Source organism: Salvelinus namaycush, unplaced genomic scaffold (genome assembly GCF_016432855.1).
Source record: "Salvelinus namaycush isolate Seneca unplaced genomic scaffold, SaNama_1.0 Scaffold502, whole genome shotgun sequence".
Classification (NCBI taxonomy): Eukaryota; Metazoa; Chordata; class Actinopteri; order Salmoniformes; family Salmonidae; genus Salvelinus; species Salvelinus namaycush.
The window spans coordinates 113,581-130,012 of record NW_024061201.1 but is presented as its reverse complement, the minus strand read 5'-3'; the positions used below and the strand labels follow the sequence as shown (position 1 = coordinate 130,012).

Below are 16,432 nucleotides of genomic sequence, written 5' to 3'. Positions count from 1 at the left end.
ACTATACAAAGTCTACACTCTACACTTTGTGTTAGTAGCTGATGACAGAAGTGACAGCCTGGACACACATCAAAGTTTGACACCGTCAGTGTTGTTGAGCAGAGAATCAACCAGATTGATTCACAGTCAGTGTTGTTGAGCAGAGAATCAACCAGACTGTCCATGTTGAAGATACTCAGGTGCATAATACATTTTATTTGTTTAATTCTGTTTTATTCAATTAGAAAATGTACTCTGATTGAGAACAAGAACATCTGTGAGCGTTATACATTATAACACCGATTGACTAAATGATGACGTTGACAGCTTTGTAGTAAAACCAGGGTCGGAGTCAATTCCATTTCAATTCCAGTCAAATCAGGAAGTAAACCAAATTCCACATTTTCCTCATTGAAAAACATAGAAGAGAATTGGCATTTTCAGTTTACTTCCTGAATTTACTGGAATATTCTAAAATTGATTAAATTGGGAGGTGTTCCTCATGAATCTGCACAACAATTGTGACTCTGTAATGACGAAGCAAATACAGGATTTTAGAAATGTTTGCAAATGCAATTTAAAATTAAAACTGAAATATCACATTTAAATAAGTATTCAGAACCTTTACTCAGTGCTTTGTTGAAGCACCTTTGGCAGCGATTACAGCCTCAAGCCGCCTTGGGTATGACACTACAATCTTGGCACACCTGTATTTGTGGAGTTTCTCCCATTCTTCTCTGCAGATCCTCTCAAGATCTGTCAGGTTGGATGGAGAGCGTCGCTGCGCAGCTATTTTCAGGATTTCTTCAGAGTTGTTCGATCGGGTTCAAATCCGGGTTCTGGCTGGGCCATTCAAGGACATTAAGAGACTTTTCCCAAAGCCACCTCTATGTTTTTCTACTGTGTGCCTTGTGTTGTTTTCCTGTTGGAAGGTGAACCTTTGCCCCAGTCTGAGGTCCTGAGTAATCTTGAGCAGGTTTTCATCAATTATCTCTCTGTCCTTTGCTCCGTTCATCTTTCCCTCGATCCTGACTAGTCTCCCAGTCCCTGCTACTGAGAAGTGGCTTCCGTCTGGCCACTCTACCAAAAAGGCCAAATTGGTGGAGTGGTGCAGAGATGGTTGTCCTTCTGGAATGTTCTCCAATCTCCACAGAGGAACTCTTGAGCCCTGTCAGAGGGACCATCGCGTTCTTGGTAACCTCCCTGGCCAAGGCCCTTCTCCCCCAATTGTTCAGTTTGGCCGGGCGGCCAGCAATAGGAAGAGTCTTGGTGGTTCCAAACTTTCCATTTAAGAATGATGGCGGCCACTGTGTTCTTTGGGACCTTCAATGCTGCAGAAATGTTTTGGTCCACTTCCCCAGATCTGTGCCGTGACACAATCCTGTCTCGAAAGGAGTATATCACATCAAATGTAGGCTACTTAAAGTTCATTAGAGAACAGGCATAATGCTCGTACACTTGTCTCATGTTTTCTACAAAAATAGAATTGTGCTTTTGGTCATTAAGCCTCATTAAATCAAACTGTATAAAGCTGTATGTTTTTTATTTCAACACCTGCTCCTAAGCTGTACCTCAGTATATTACTGGTACCCCTGTATATAGCCTCCACATTAACTCTGTACTGGTACCCCCTGTATATAGCCTCCACATTAACTCTGTACTGGTACCCCTGTATATAGCCTCCACATTAACTCTGTACTGGTACCCCCTGTATATAGCCTCCACATTGACTCTGTACCAGTACCCCCTGTATATAGCCTCCACATTGACTCTGTACCGGTACCCCCTGTATAAAGCCTCCACATTGACTCTGTACTGGTACCTCCTGTATATAGCCTCCACATTGACTCTGTATTGGTATCCCCTGTATATAGCCTCCACATTGACTCTGTACTGGTACCCCCTGTATATAGCCTCCACATTAACTCTGTACTGGTACCTCCTGTATATAGCCTCCACATTGACTCTGTATTGGTATCCCCTGTATATAGCCTCCACATTGACTCTGTACTGGTACCCCTGTATATAGCCTCCACATTGACTCTGTACTAGTACCTCCTGTATATAGCCTCCACATTAACTCTGTACTGGTACCTCCTGTATATAGCCTCCACATTGACTCTGTATTGGTATCCCCTGTATATAGCCTCCACATTGACTCTGTACTGGTACCCCTGTATATAGCCTCCACATTGACTCTGTACTAGTACCCCCTGTATATAGCCTCCACATTGACTCTGTACTGGTACCCCCTGTATATAGCCTCCACATTAACTCTGTACTGGTACCCCCTGTATATAGCCTCCACATTGACTCTGTACTGGTACCCCCTGTATAAAGCCTCCACATTGACTCTGTACTGGTACCCCCTGTATATAGCCTCCACATTAACTCTGTACTGGTACCCCCTGTATATAGCCTCCACATTAACTCTGTACTGGTACCCCTGTATATAGCCTCCACATTAACTCTGTACTGGTACCCCCTGTATGTAGGCTCCACATTAACTCTGTACTGGTACCCCCTGTATATAGCCTCCACATTAACTCTGTACTGGTACCCCCTGTATATAGCCTCCACATTGACTCTGTACTGGTACACCCATGTATATAGCCTCCACATTGACTCTGTACTGGTACCCCCTGTATGTAGGCTCCACATTAACTCTGTACTGGTACCCCCTGTATATGGTCTCCACATTAACTCTGTACTGGTACCCCCTGTATATAACCTCCACATTGACTCTGTACTGGTACCCCTGTATATAGCCTCCACATTGACTCTGTACTGGTACCCCTGTATATAGCCTCCACATTAACTCTGTACTGGTACCCCCTGTATATAGCCTCCACATTAACTCTGTACTGGTACCCCCTGTATATAGCCTCCACATTAACTCTGTACTGGTACCCCCTGTATATAGCCTCCACATTGACTCTGTACCGCTACCCCCTGTATATAGCCTCCACATTGACTCTGTACCGCTACCCCCTGTATATAGCCTCCACATTGACTCTGTACCGCTACCCCCTGTATATAGCCTCCACATTGACTCTGTACCGCTACCCCCTGTATATAGCCTCCACATTAACTCTGTACTGGTACCCCATGTATATAGCCTCCACATTGACTCTGTACAGGTACCTCCTGTATTCTTTATTGTGTTACTTTTTTTCTTTGGTTTTATTACTAAATATTTTCTTAACTCTTATTTTTCTTAAATCTGCATTGTTGGTTAAGGGCTTGTAAGTAAGCAATTCACAGTAAGGTTGTATTCAGCATTTCACGGTAAGGTCTACTACAGTTTAGCCTACTCAAACACTTGGGTCAAACAAAGGGATGCTATGTTAGCTAGCTGGCTATGACTATCCAACACAACACTGGAACTCTTCCAAGTCAAGGTAAGCTTTTGGTTTTACTAATTTATTGCCACTGGGACCCGCCAATGTAAGTGCTAAACTGCTTACTGACTGTACACTGTAATGTTACTGCATGATTGTAGCAGGTTTACTAACGCGTTAGTTCTATTAGCTATGTTGACTATGACATTACTTTAGCTAATATGGTGACAAGGATGTAGGCTGTGTGTAGCAGTTATGGTATGGTTTGACTTGGAAAGGTTTTTTCGCCTGGTCACATACAGCTGATGTGTTGTGCATTGAAGTCCAGAAGCAAAGGGAAAAGGTGAGAGGAGGAGAGAAGGAATACAATGTGGCTGTTATGAAAGTGAACTGTGTTTATGCATGATCAGGGGTGTATTCATTCCGCCGATTCTGTTGACAAATGTTTCTTAAACGGAACAAGACCAGGATAAACATACCTGAATTTGTCCAGTAATATCTCTATTTCAGCTAGATGCAGGCGAGAGTGTGCAAGGCGATATTGAATGTGTCACTGTCTGTCCATGTGTCACTGTCTGTCACCGCAAAATTTGCTCTCGACCTGTGTGAACCTACATTCTAAACTTTCATTCATAGGCTAGGTTGCTACCTCATGATGGGTATAGGGGAAATGTTAGTATCATGTAGTAGCCTAAACCTATTGCTGTTACATTGAACAGGGTGAGTGAAATATGAATGACAGTCATCCAATATGCTGTAATAGAATTAAGGCCATGCTCATGAAAAAAACAATCGTCCTGCCTCATCTTAAACGGCACTGACCACCACTGTTTGGGTGGTGGACCATTCTTGGTAAACATGGGAAACTGTTGAGCTGAAAAACCCAGCAGCGTTGCAGTTCTTGACACAAACCGATGCGCTTGGCACCTACTACAATACCCCGTTCAAAGACACTTAAATATTTTGTCTTCCACATTCACTCTCTAAATGGCACACATGCACAATCCATGTATCATGTCTCAAGGCTTAAAAATCCTTATTTAACCTGTTTCCCCCCTTCATCTACACGGATTGAAGTGGATTTAACTAGTGACATCAGTAAGGGATCATAGCTTTAGCCTGGATTCACCTGGTCAGTCTAAGTCATGGAAGGAGCAGGTGTTCTTAATGTTTTGTAGACTCAGTGTAAAGCTCTACAGATAATCAAGTGCTATTTGCATGTGATGCATTTGCTCTGTTGTTTACAGGATGATTTGTATCTTATAGAGCGTGGCTTTAAGGGAATAGTATGGTCACATCTAGATAAAAACGAATGTGAAAAATAAACAGAGAAAATGTGTATTAACACACTACCTATTCATATAAGTATTTATTAATCATCTACATATTCATATTGAGCTTCTACGTCTGTGTACAGGAACGTATTATTTGGAAGAGAAAATATATCAGCTTATTGTTAAATTATTATGACGTTTTTTCCAATACAAAAAGTGTAGTAACTATTGTTACCAAACTGCGTTACCCTCTCCAGTCAGCAGATGGCGAAGTGCGTCTTTCAGGTGTTGCTTCTTGCGTGACGTGTCATTTTTCTGGACCGGACGCTTCTTCAGGAACAACAACGCGGATACTCTTTCAACCACCTCGGTAGCTTGCTAGCCAACATAAAACTGAAAGGTTTACGTTTTAGACCATGTTTGTGTACATTAGCTAATCCCAGTGTTTTAAACAAATTTCGGTTGACGTATCAACTGCTTAACTTTAACCTAATTTGCTTGTTCAATTTGCAAACTTGTTAAAGATTGATACTGAGCCTAGCACTAGGCTAGTCGCTAATGCTAGCCAGCTAGCTAACATCCCTGACCATGAGCTCACCAAACTACTCCTCCCTTGCTAATGAAGAGGGGGTCTGCTGTATGGAGAAAGAATCTTTCAGAATGAAAAAGGAGGAAGAGGAGGCTGTTATAGTGAAAGAAGAGAAAGAACCTTTTAGAGAGGAAGAGGATGCTATCTCAATAAAGGTGAAGGAGGAAGACGTTTTGGGAGTGAAAGAGGAGGAGACAGAAGATCCGATTAACACCAGTGAGTACTGTCTTGAAAACAGGGGCACAAACTATGCAGTTGTTGAACTGTGGGGGCGTTCTACTGAAGTTCTATACTTGAATATGTTGTTCAGTACTGTATAAATTGTTAAAGGTTCGATCTGCCATTGGTACATTTTTTGTTAGGACTTTTCAATTAGATGTATTGAATTCTCCATGTGGTGAATTCTCCATGTGGTCTATATTAAAGTTCCCCTCATCTAATATAACAGGCTTTTAAAATTCAATATTGGTGCATATTTTCTACTTAAAATATCAAAGGGACGCAAAAGTCACCCATTTTGTGGAACGACCCTTTTACATTTGCATCACAAACAACATTTTAGGAAATCGTGATGAAAGTGGCCATTTTAGACATATTCATGCCTCTTGTAAGACTCTAAGATTGCAATAGATGGTCATAAGTTTACCATCTGTTTGATGTCCTCGTTCACACAGGAGAGAGACATGACTATCGTGGATCCTCTGGGGAGCCTCAACAACATCCTGATGCTGACGAGGCAGAGAAGAGTCTCTCCAGATCAGAACACCAGATGGTACAGCTTGGTTTGGTCTAGCATACAGCTTGCTCTATCGGGGTCTGGGCTGGGTTTCTGTAATGCACTTTATGTCAACAGTGACATAAGCATCCATAATGATATGTGTCTGTGTCCCCTCTTTGTGGTTATCAGGACAACACTAGCCCTTCCTCCCTCCTGGAGTCCCCGTGTCGTGCCTCTCCCGGTAGCACCTTACTGCTGGGTATGAAGAGGTTGTCTGTGCTGCTGGTGGACTGCAGGAAAACAACGGGGCTGAGTGGAACTGTGAGAGGAGGAGGAGAGAAGAAAGGATCAGATTTGACTCATCAAAGTAAGTTCCGTAGTTCAGTTTGAACAAATAAATAGATCTGCCCACTGGTATCTGTTACCAGGACAACCAGCAGAGTTCTGTTAGTCGACATGAAGATGGACTGGTATCTGTTACCAGGACAACCAGCAGAGTTCCGTTAGTTGACAGGAAGATAGACTGGTATCTGTTACCAGGACAACCAGCAGAGGTCTGTTAGTTGACAGGAAGATAGACTGGTGGATATGGATGTTATGAATATCATAACACTGAAAAAGGATTCTGCCAATGAAAAGAGAGAAACCAATAGACCATATAAAACCTTGATGAAAGTTAGCTTTGGAGAGAAAGTTTCAATGGTCCGTTGTAAGGTGCAAATTTTACAAAAACTTTTTCTTAAAACATTATGGATGTTACATTGCCTGTCCCAGTCAACCCCCGTATCTTTACAAGACTGTAGAACAGGCAAACTAAACTCCAGACACTGTTAATTAATTAACTAATACTGGAGGGAAGCTGTGATCAGGCTGCCCACTCAAGAGAAAGCTTTGAACTATAACCAGTGCCTGCAACCTTGTTCAGGTTATCAATCAACCTACCAGGGTAGTTACAAACAGTACAGAAATTAAATCATCAACATATTTTGATCATATCTTTACTAATGCTGCAGATATTTGTTTGAAAGCAGTATCCAAATTCATCGGATGTAGTGATCACAATATAGTAGCCATATCTAGGAAAACCACAGTTCCAAAAGGCTGGGCCTACTGTTCTATATAAGAGGTCATACAATTGTTTGTAGTGATTCCTATGTTGTAGATGTTGTTAGGTTCTTTTTTTTCACAGTAAATAACTCACAGACACTAGAGAAGCTTTAACCAAGTTTAATTATTCCCAAAGGTTATGTACAGCTGCAATTCAGACATCCCAACATTTGTTCCATCCAGATATATATCTCACTTAAGACACTCCTCCTTCTCTCCAATCCTTACATCTTATGGTTCCACAGGAAGAGAGTAAAGAGGGTAACAGGATACCACACCTTCGTCTCCCTGATGACAATCTGTCCTGACCTCAACCCCTGCTTCATCTAATCCACAGATGTCTGTAAAAACTGTTAAATCCACGTGGATTGATGAGGAATTTAAAAATGGTATGATGAAGAGGGAGGCAAAAGAGATGGCAAATAGGTCTGGCTGTATAACTGATTGGCAAACCTATTGCAAATTGAGAAATCATGTGACTAAACTGAATAAAAAGAAGAAACTACACTATGAAACAAAGATAAATGACATGAAGGATGATTTTAAAAAGCTTTGGAGCACCTTAAATGACATTTTGGGCAAAAAAATCAACAATGACATGTCACTGGTGTCTGACAACGTGGATGGAAAATGATTGAGGATAATAGCGGCCGATATTTCCACTTCTATTCGCATTATCTTCAATTTAAGCCTACTAGAAAGTGTGTTCCCTCAGGCTTGGAGGGAAGCTAAAGTCATTCCACTACCCAAGAATAGTAAAGCTCCCTTTACTGGCTTAAATAGCCGACCAATCAACCTGTTACCAACCCTTACATTTAAAAAAATAAATGCTGTTTGGCCAGATACAATGCTATTTTACAGTAAACAAATTGAGACTTTCAGCTTATAAGGAAGTTCGTTCAACAAGCACAGCACTTACAAATGACTGATTGGCTGAGAGAAATTGATGACAAAAGTATTGTTGGGGCTGTTTTGTTAGACCTCAGTGCGGCTTTTGACATTATCGATCATAGTCTGCTGCTGAAAAAAACGTATGGCTTTACACCCCCTGCTATATTGTGGATAAATACATTTAAATAAATGTAAACTTTATTTAACTAGGCAAGTCAGTTAAGAACAAATACATTTTTTCAATGACGGCCTAGGACTGCCTTGTTCAGGGACAGAACGACAGAGTTTTACCTTGTCAGCTTGGGGATTCGATCCAGCAATGTTTCGGTTACTGGCCTACCGCTCTAACCACTAGGCTACCTGCCGCCCCAGCGCTACCTGTCTAACAGAACACAGTGTTCTTTAATGGAAGCCTGTACAACAAAATCAAGGTATAATCAGGAATTCCCCAGGGCAGCTGTTTGGCACCTTCTTTTTTCCAATCTTTACCAAGAACATGCCAATGACATTTGAGTTAAGCCAGTGTGTCTATGTATGCGGATGACTCAACACTGTACACGTCAGCTACCACAGCAACTGAAATGACTGCAACACTTAACATAGAGCTGCAGTTAGTTTCAGAATGGGTGGCAAAGAATTAGTTAGTCCTAAATATTTCAGATGACCTTAAGTTACATGTTCTAATATGCTAATTCTGTAGCGGTATTGTTAGAGGGGGGTAAAGATAAAGATTTTGTTGGGGCGCCAGGCAGGTATTAACCCTAGTTATTAAAGTTAGTTATTACCTATTATAACATTATTATCATAAATATGATTAAAACTGAAAGGATGAGAGTAGAATAGATAGAGTAGCGCTTCCAGACACATTCTAAACATGATGGAGTCTTAAAGGAGGACTGTAGCATCTAATGATGAAACATTATGGAGTCTTAAAGGAGGACTGTAGCATCTAATGATGACACATGGAGTATTAAAGGAGGGCTGTAGCATGGAGTCTTAAAGGAGGACTGTAGCATCATGAGGTAGTCACCTGAAATGCATTTCAATTAACATGTGTGCCTTTTTAGAAGTTAAGTTGTGAAATTTCTTTCCTTAAAACCTGTTTGGGATAGGGGGCAGTATTTTCACGTCCGGATGAAAAGCGTGCCCAAAGTAAACTGCCTGCTACTCAGGCCCAGAAGCTAGGATATGCATATAATTGGTAGATTTGGATAGAAAACACTCAAAAGTTTCTAAAACTGTTAAAATAATGTCTGTGAGTATAACAGAACTTATTTGGCAGGTGAAACCCCGAGGACAAACCATCCAGGAGGAATTTTTTGTTGTTGAGGTGACTCTGTTTTCAAATGGCTTTGTGTGGCACTTTTCTGTGGCACTTGGTTGCAGTTCCTATTGCTTCCACTAGATGTCAACAGTCTTTAGAAATTGGTTGATGTTTTTCTTTAGAGAAATGAAGAAGTACGGCTATTCAGAACGAGGGTCCAGCCTAGTGCTCTCTAATGTTTTGATCCGCGCTCCAGGTCACACGCTTCACGTTGTTTTTATCCTGTATTGAACACAGTTTATCCCGTCTTAAATTTTCTCGATTATTTACATTTTAAAATACCTAAAGTTCGATTAGGAAAGTTGTTTGAAATGTTTGGACAGCGTTTACAGGTAACTTAACTTATTAGATATTGGTAGTCATGCTGGGTGAGTTGGAACCGGTGTTTTTTTTTATCAAACGCGCCAAATAAATGGACATTTTGGAGATATAACGACGGAATTAATTGAACAAAAGGACCATTTGTGATGTTTATGGGACATATTGGAGTGCCAACAGAAGAAGCTCTTCAAACTTAAGGCACAAATTATATAGTTATTTCTGAGTTTTGTATCGCACCTGGCGGGTTGAAATATGATTGTCATGTGTTTGTTTGATGGGGTGCTGTCCTCAGATAATCGCATGGTTTGCTTTTGCCGTAAAGCCTTTTTGAAATCTGACACGGTGGCTAGATTAACAAGAAGTTAAGCTTTAATTTGGTGTATTGCACTTGTGAATAAAAAATATTTTGTGCTCTGCAATTTCACCGGATGTTGTCAAAACGTTCCGCTAGCGGAACCCCTAGCCATAACATTTACATTCACATTTAAGTCATTTAGCAGACGCTCTTATCCAGAGCGACTTACAAATTGGTGCATTCACCTTATGATATCCAGTGGACCAACCACTTTACAATAATGCATCTAACTCTTTTAAAACCTCTTGACACTACAGGGGGTGCTGTTTCAACTTCGACATTTAGCGTTCCCAAATTAAACTGCCTCGTACTCAATTCTTGCTCGTACAATATGCATATTATTATTACTATTGGATAGAAAACACTCTCTAGTTTCTAAAACCGTTTGAATTATTTCTCTGAGTGAAACAGAACTCGTTTGGCAGCGAAATTCCTGATAGGTACTGCAAAATCTGAAAATGTTGACTCTGTTCTAGGATCAGTTTAAAACTCTGTATGCATCCTATGGGTCGTCATGAACTGCACCCGCCTTCACCTGGATGTCAGTAACCAATGAGAAGTGGAATGGAGCTTCTACGTAGATCTCAGAGCTTATAAAACCCCATGGCATGCAGTGTCCGCTCTTTTCGACTTTCTTCAAGACGCAGAGGACATCAGAATGGCATGCTCAAACGCTCTCGTTTTAGGCCTTATGTATATCCGTCTGTGATTTAATTCAATATAAGTGTTAGAAACATCATAACGAAGTTATTTTAAACCGAGTTATATCAGTTTATGCGAGTATATTGCTATTTTCGGTATTTCCTTAGTATTGCGCTTTGAGGTTTGGGCATGTCTGTGCGACATAGCTATTGTTAGCTGCTAATTCCAAAGGTGAAGAGGACGTTTTAGGACCGTGCAACGATTCTTTTGGACAAAGGACATCTTGCCCAAGATTCTGATGGAAGCTCGTCCAAAAGTAAGAGATATTTGTGATGTTATTCCGTATTTATGTGGAAAAATGTAAAAGTGTATGGTCGCCATTTTTGCAGGCACTGGTCTGGCTGTAACGCACACTGTATGTCTAGTAACGTTAATTTTAAAAATCTAACACAGCAATTGCATTAAGAACTAATTTATCTTTCATTAGCTGTCCAACTTGTATTTTTTAGTCAAGTTTATGAATATTTTTCGATTAGAATAGGTGCTTCACCAAGATGGCGCCGGACAGATTCCTCTAAGTTTTGGCCAATAATTCTCATTGTATAACCACGATTTGTGCCGCTAAATATGCACATTTTCGAACAAACTCTATATGCATTGTGTAATATGATGTTATAGGACTGTCATCTGAAGAATTCTGAGAAGGTTAGTGAAAAAATGTATATCTTTTGGTGACTTATACTAATCGCTATGTTTTTGCTTGAATCAATGCTGTTGTGATGTTTGCTATTGTGGTAAGCTAATATAACGTTATATTGTGTTTTCGCTGTAAAACACTTAGAAAATCTGAAATATTGTCTGGATTCACAAGATCTGTGTCTCATCTGCTGTACGCTGTGTATTTTTAAGAAATGTTTTATGATGAGTAATTAGGTAATACACGTTGCTCTCTGTAGTTATTCTAGTCGCTTTTGTTGAGTTTTGTGATAGTGGCTGCAATGGTAAACTATGATTTATACCTGAAATATGCACATTTTTCTAACAAAACATATGCTATACAATAAATATGTTATCAGACTGTCCTCTGATGAAGTTTTTTCTTGGTTAGTGGCTATTTATATCTTTTTTGGTCGAATTTGTGATAGCTACTGATGGAGTAAAAAACTGGTGGAGTAAAAAAATGGTGTCTTTTGCTAACGTGGTTAGCTAATAGATTTACATATTGTGTCTTCCCTGTAAAACATTTTAAAAATCAGAAATGATGGCTGGATTCACAAGATGTGTATCTTTCATCTGGTGTCTTGGACTTGTGATTTAATGATATTTAGATGCTAGTATTTACTTGTGACGCTATGCTAGTCAGCTTTTTTACTGTGGGGGGTGCTCCCGGATCCGGGTTTGGGAGGAATTAGAGGTTAAGGGGGGGGGGGGGTAGAAGGATTACTTTATCCTAACCTAGGTATTCCTTAAAGAGGTGAGGTTTCAGGTGTCTCCGGAAGGTGGTGATTGACTCCGCTGAACTGGCGTCGTGAGGGAGTTTGTTCCACCATTGGGGTGCCAGAGCAGCGAACAGTTTTGACTGGGCTGAGCGGGAACTGTACTTCCTCAGAGGTAGGGAGGCGAGCAGGCCAGAGGTGGATGAACGCAGTGCCCTTGTTTGGGTGTAGGGCCTGATCAGAGCCTGAAGGTACAGAGGTGCCGTTCCCCTCACAGCTCCGTAGGCAAGCACCATGGTCTTGTAACAGGTTTTAATGTGTTTGAGCCAATCAGTTGTGTTGTGACAAGGTAGGGGTGGTATACAGAAGATAGCCCTATTGGGTAAAAGACGAAGTCCATATTATGTCAAGAACAGCTCAAATAAGCAAAGAGAAACAACAGTCCATCATTACTTTAAGGACCATCACAGGAATGGAAAGCCCAGAGTTACTTCTGATGCATAAGTTCATTAGAGTTAGCAGCCTTAGAAATTGCAGCCCAAATAAACGCTTCACAAAGTTCAAGTGCTTTGTATCTTGTGCTTTGTATTTTCGACGTAAAAACAAGTTTTGGACTTCCACACAAAATTACTTCTTTAGTTTTTTTATGTTTAAGGAAGTGTGTAGGTCACATTCTGTATCATACAGCTATGAAAGTTATATATTTAGAACCACCTGCTTCTTTGGAATCTAGCGACGTCTGTGTCTTCAGTGTCTTCAGTGTCCTAGAACTGTCTATTTTTTTGTGTTCTGACTTGTAAAACAGGATGAATAAAATAAGTAATGTAAACATAGCAGTAATTGCCAGGAAGCTCTACATTTGTTTTAAAATCACACTATAATTGTTAAAACTGGCCTCAGGTTATTGAGAGATCTGATTTAGGATTTACCCTCGTAGCAAGGTTGTTTTATCATGTGGAGGTTTCATTCGGGTCTCTATTTAAAAATAACACAGTGTCTTTGGCAGGAGAAAGACCAGACTCAGAGGAACCAGAGCCAGGGACGTCCGAACCAGCAAGACGACACCAGTGCTCCCACTGTAGAAAGGGTTGTAACCGGTTATGGAACCTGAAACAACACGAGAAAATACACACAAGGGAGAAGCCTTACCACTGCTCCCAGTGTGGAAAGAGTTTTAAGCTTTTAGGAACCCTTAAAGCCCACGAGAAAATACACACAGGGGAGAAGCCTTACCACTGCTCCCAGTGTGGAAAGAGTTTTAAGCTTTTAGGAACCCTTAAAGCTCATGAGAGAATACACACAGGGGAGAAGCCTTACCACTGCTCCCAGTGTGGAAAGAGTTTCAAACGGCCTTGTCGTCTGAAACAACACGAGAGAATACACACAGGGGAGAAGCCTTACCACTGCTCCCAGTGTGGAAAGTGTTTCAGCAGTTTAGGGGAGCTGAAACGACATGAGATAATACACACAGGGGAGAAGCCTTACCACTGCTCCCAGTGTGGAAAGTGTTTCAGCAGTTTAGGGGAGCTGAAACGACATGAGATAATACACACAGGGGAGAAGCCTTACCACTGCTCCCAGTGTGGAAAGAGTTTCAATCGGCCTTGTCATCTGAAACAACACGAGAGAATGCACACAGGGGAGAAGCCTTACCACTGCTCCCAGTGTGGAAAGTGTTTCAATCGGTCAGGGGACCTGAAACAACACGAGAGAATACACACAGGGGAGAAGCCTTACCACTGCTCCCAGTGTGGACAGTGTTTCAATCGGTCATGGGACCTGAAACGACACGAGAGAATACACACAGGGGAGAAGCCTTACCACTGCTCCCAGTGTGGAAAGTGTTTCAATCGGCCAGAGGACCTGAAACAACACGAGGGAATACACACAGGGGAGAAGCCTTACCACTGCTCCCAGTGTGGAAAGTGTTTCAGCCAGAAAGGAGGCCTGACCCAACACGAGAGAATACACACAGGGGAGAAGCCTTACCACTGCTCCCAGTGTGGAAAGTGTTTCAAACAGCCAGAATATCTGAAACGGCACGAGAGAATACACACAGGGGAGAAGCCTTACCACTGCTCCCAGTGTGGAAAGTGTTTCAACCAGAAAGGAAGCCTGACCCAACACGAGAGAATACACACAGGGGAGAAGCCTTACCACTGCTCCCAGTGTGGAAATAGTTTTAAGGTGTTAGGAACCCTTAAAGCTCATGAGAGAATACACACAGGGCAGAAGCCTTACCACTCCTCCCAGGGTGCAAAGTTTTTGCCCATTTAGGAAGCCTGAAAGAACAAATGAGACTACACACAGAGGAGAAGGCTTAGAAATTGCTCAGACTGGGAAAACATATTACTCATCACAGTCACTTGAACGTCATGAGAGAATCCACACAGAAGAGAAGAATTACTTGTATATCGATATTTCACATCTCATTGACTTAAAATTCATCAGAGAACATACACAGTGCTCCCATTGTCTTATATTGTTGACTGATAATGTGTTTACTTGTTTTTACCATATGAAATTAAATGGTACAAGGTATACTCAAACATATTTGTTTGTTTTTATTAGAAAACATGAATTTAATATGGAGTATGTCAGTTTGAATATAAAGTAGATCAGATTCCATGTGTTTAAATGGTCCTTTTTAAAACTCTTTGTGTGTGTTTATCTGGGTGTGTCATTCCTCCAGCACTACAGATAATACAGTGATATTTGGATGTGATGCATTTGTTCCATTGTTTACATTTGCATTGTTGGCCCACTGATGATTTAATGAAATTCAAATATTCAGACTGTAACAGAAAATGTTAATTGTATGTGTGTCCACATAACTGATTATGTGACTAACCTTGTGAAACTGTCCTATTATAATCTCCTGTTCTTGGGACCATCATTATGTGTTGCAAACCAGCTGCACCTGCGTCCTTGTATGAATAAAGTCCCGCCCAGGAACAGGAAACTATAAAGATATGTGCTCATCACCCAATGCTTCAGGAATTCAGACTGTCTACACTGCGCTGTGTAACTCTGTTATTCTCTCTGAGCTCAGAAATAAAGAATCTTGGTTTGACTTGGACTCCAGCAGATCCTTATTTTATAATATTCACCACAACTCACTCACAGATTGCTGTTTATCATTGTCTCAATGAAGAGTTCCTCGTTCAACTTTTCTGGGGGCAATTACAAGCCTCCCACTGGTTGAATAAACGTTGTTTCCACGTACTTTCAACAAAACAAATCCATGTGATGATGATAGATGTAGAAAACTGATTGGATTTGTAAAAAGCCATCAACATCAGGTATTTTTAGTTATTTTTCATCCAACTGGCAACCTAAATCCAATGACAGGTGACATTTTGTGTTGATTTCATGTTGAATTCACTTTAGTTGACGACTCAAAGAAATGTAAATAGAAACTAGATGTTGAACTGACGTCTGTGCCCAGTGGGCTGGTTTGAATACGTGGCAGGTGTTGGATCAATATCCACCTTAGTAGCTAAGTTTCCATGCAATTTGCGACAGATTTTCATGTGAATATTCTAAAGTCTGCATAAAACAATATACGCATTTTCCCACCAGAAATGTTTCTATCAAACATACTCATTGCAGATAAAAGGCTTTGCGTGACAAAACTTAAATATAAATATTTGAGCATAAAGGAGTTTCCACCGCCATTTCTCGCTTAAACATTTTTACTGACACAAAAAGACCCCACCATGTAAAACGAACTAACATATCGTCTGTCGGCTTTTATAAAATTGTAAAGGCATATCCTGTTTCCATCAGCCTGGTCATTACTTTTGAAATGGTTGGATCAATATCCACCTTCATGATATGGATGAAGCCTGATTTGAAGTGTCTGAGTAGTTCTATCTGATGTCATAATACACCCCTCTGATAATCAAGTGATATTTAGAATGTCTGAGTAGTTCTATATGATGTCATAATACACCCCTCTGACAATAGGTTGACTGGGGAGGTGATGTACCACAGTCAAAGTCCTGCAATAAGAGCTAAGAGACTAATATTTGTGTAAACTATATAAACTGTTTACAATTTGGCTCATGCATCCTCCCTTCTCTCCCCTGTAATGATTCCCCAGGTTGTTGCTGTAAATGACAATGTGTTCTCAGTTGACTTACCTTGTTAAATAAATAATAACCATGTTTCCAGACAAAGTTTATTCATTAGGATATATACAAATATGATGATGTCATAGTGATTTCATGACATGTGAATGAACAAGCCTTTTCATACTTTATAACATGGATATATACAATGCCTTCAGAAAGTATTCAGACCCCTTGACTTTTTTCCACATTTTTTTACGTTACAGCCTTATTCTAAAATGTATTAAATCATTTTTTCCCCTCATCAATCTACACAATATCCCATAATGACAAAACAAAAACAGGTCTTTAGAAATTGTTGCAAATTTGAAAAACAAAATGT

The 16,432-nt window shown here is 40.6% G+C and overlaps 1 protein-coding gene across 1 annotated transcript; it reads left to right on the top strand.

The window, feature by feature from the left end:
• Positions 1-13,054: 13,054 nt before the first annotated feature.
• Positions 13,055-14,526, top strand: LOC120041679 (zinc finger protein 135-like; the record flags this gene model as incomplete). Its single annotated transcript, XM_038986542.1, has 1 exon — positions 13,055-14,526. A coding segment is annotated over one exon (1,200 nt), but the record flags the coding sequence as incomplete, so codon positions are not given.
• Between the last annotated feature and the right edge of the window lie 1,906 nt (positions 14,527-16,432).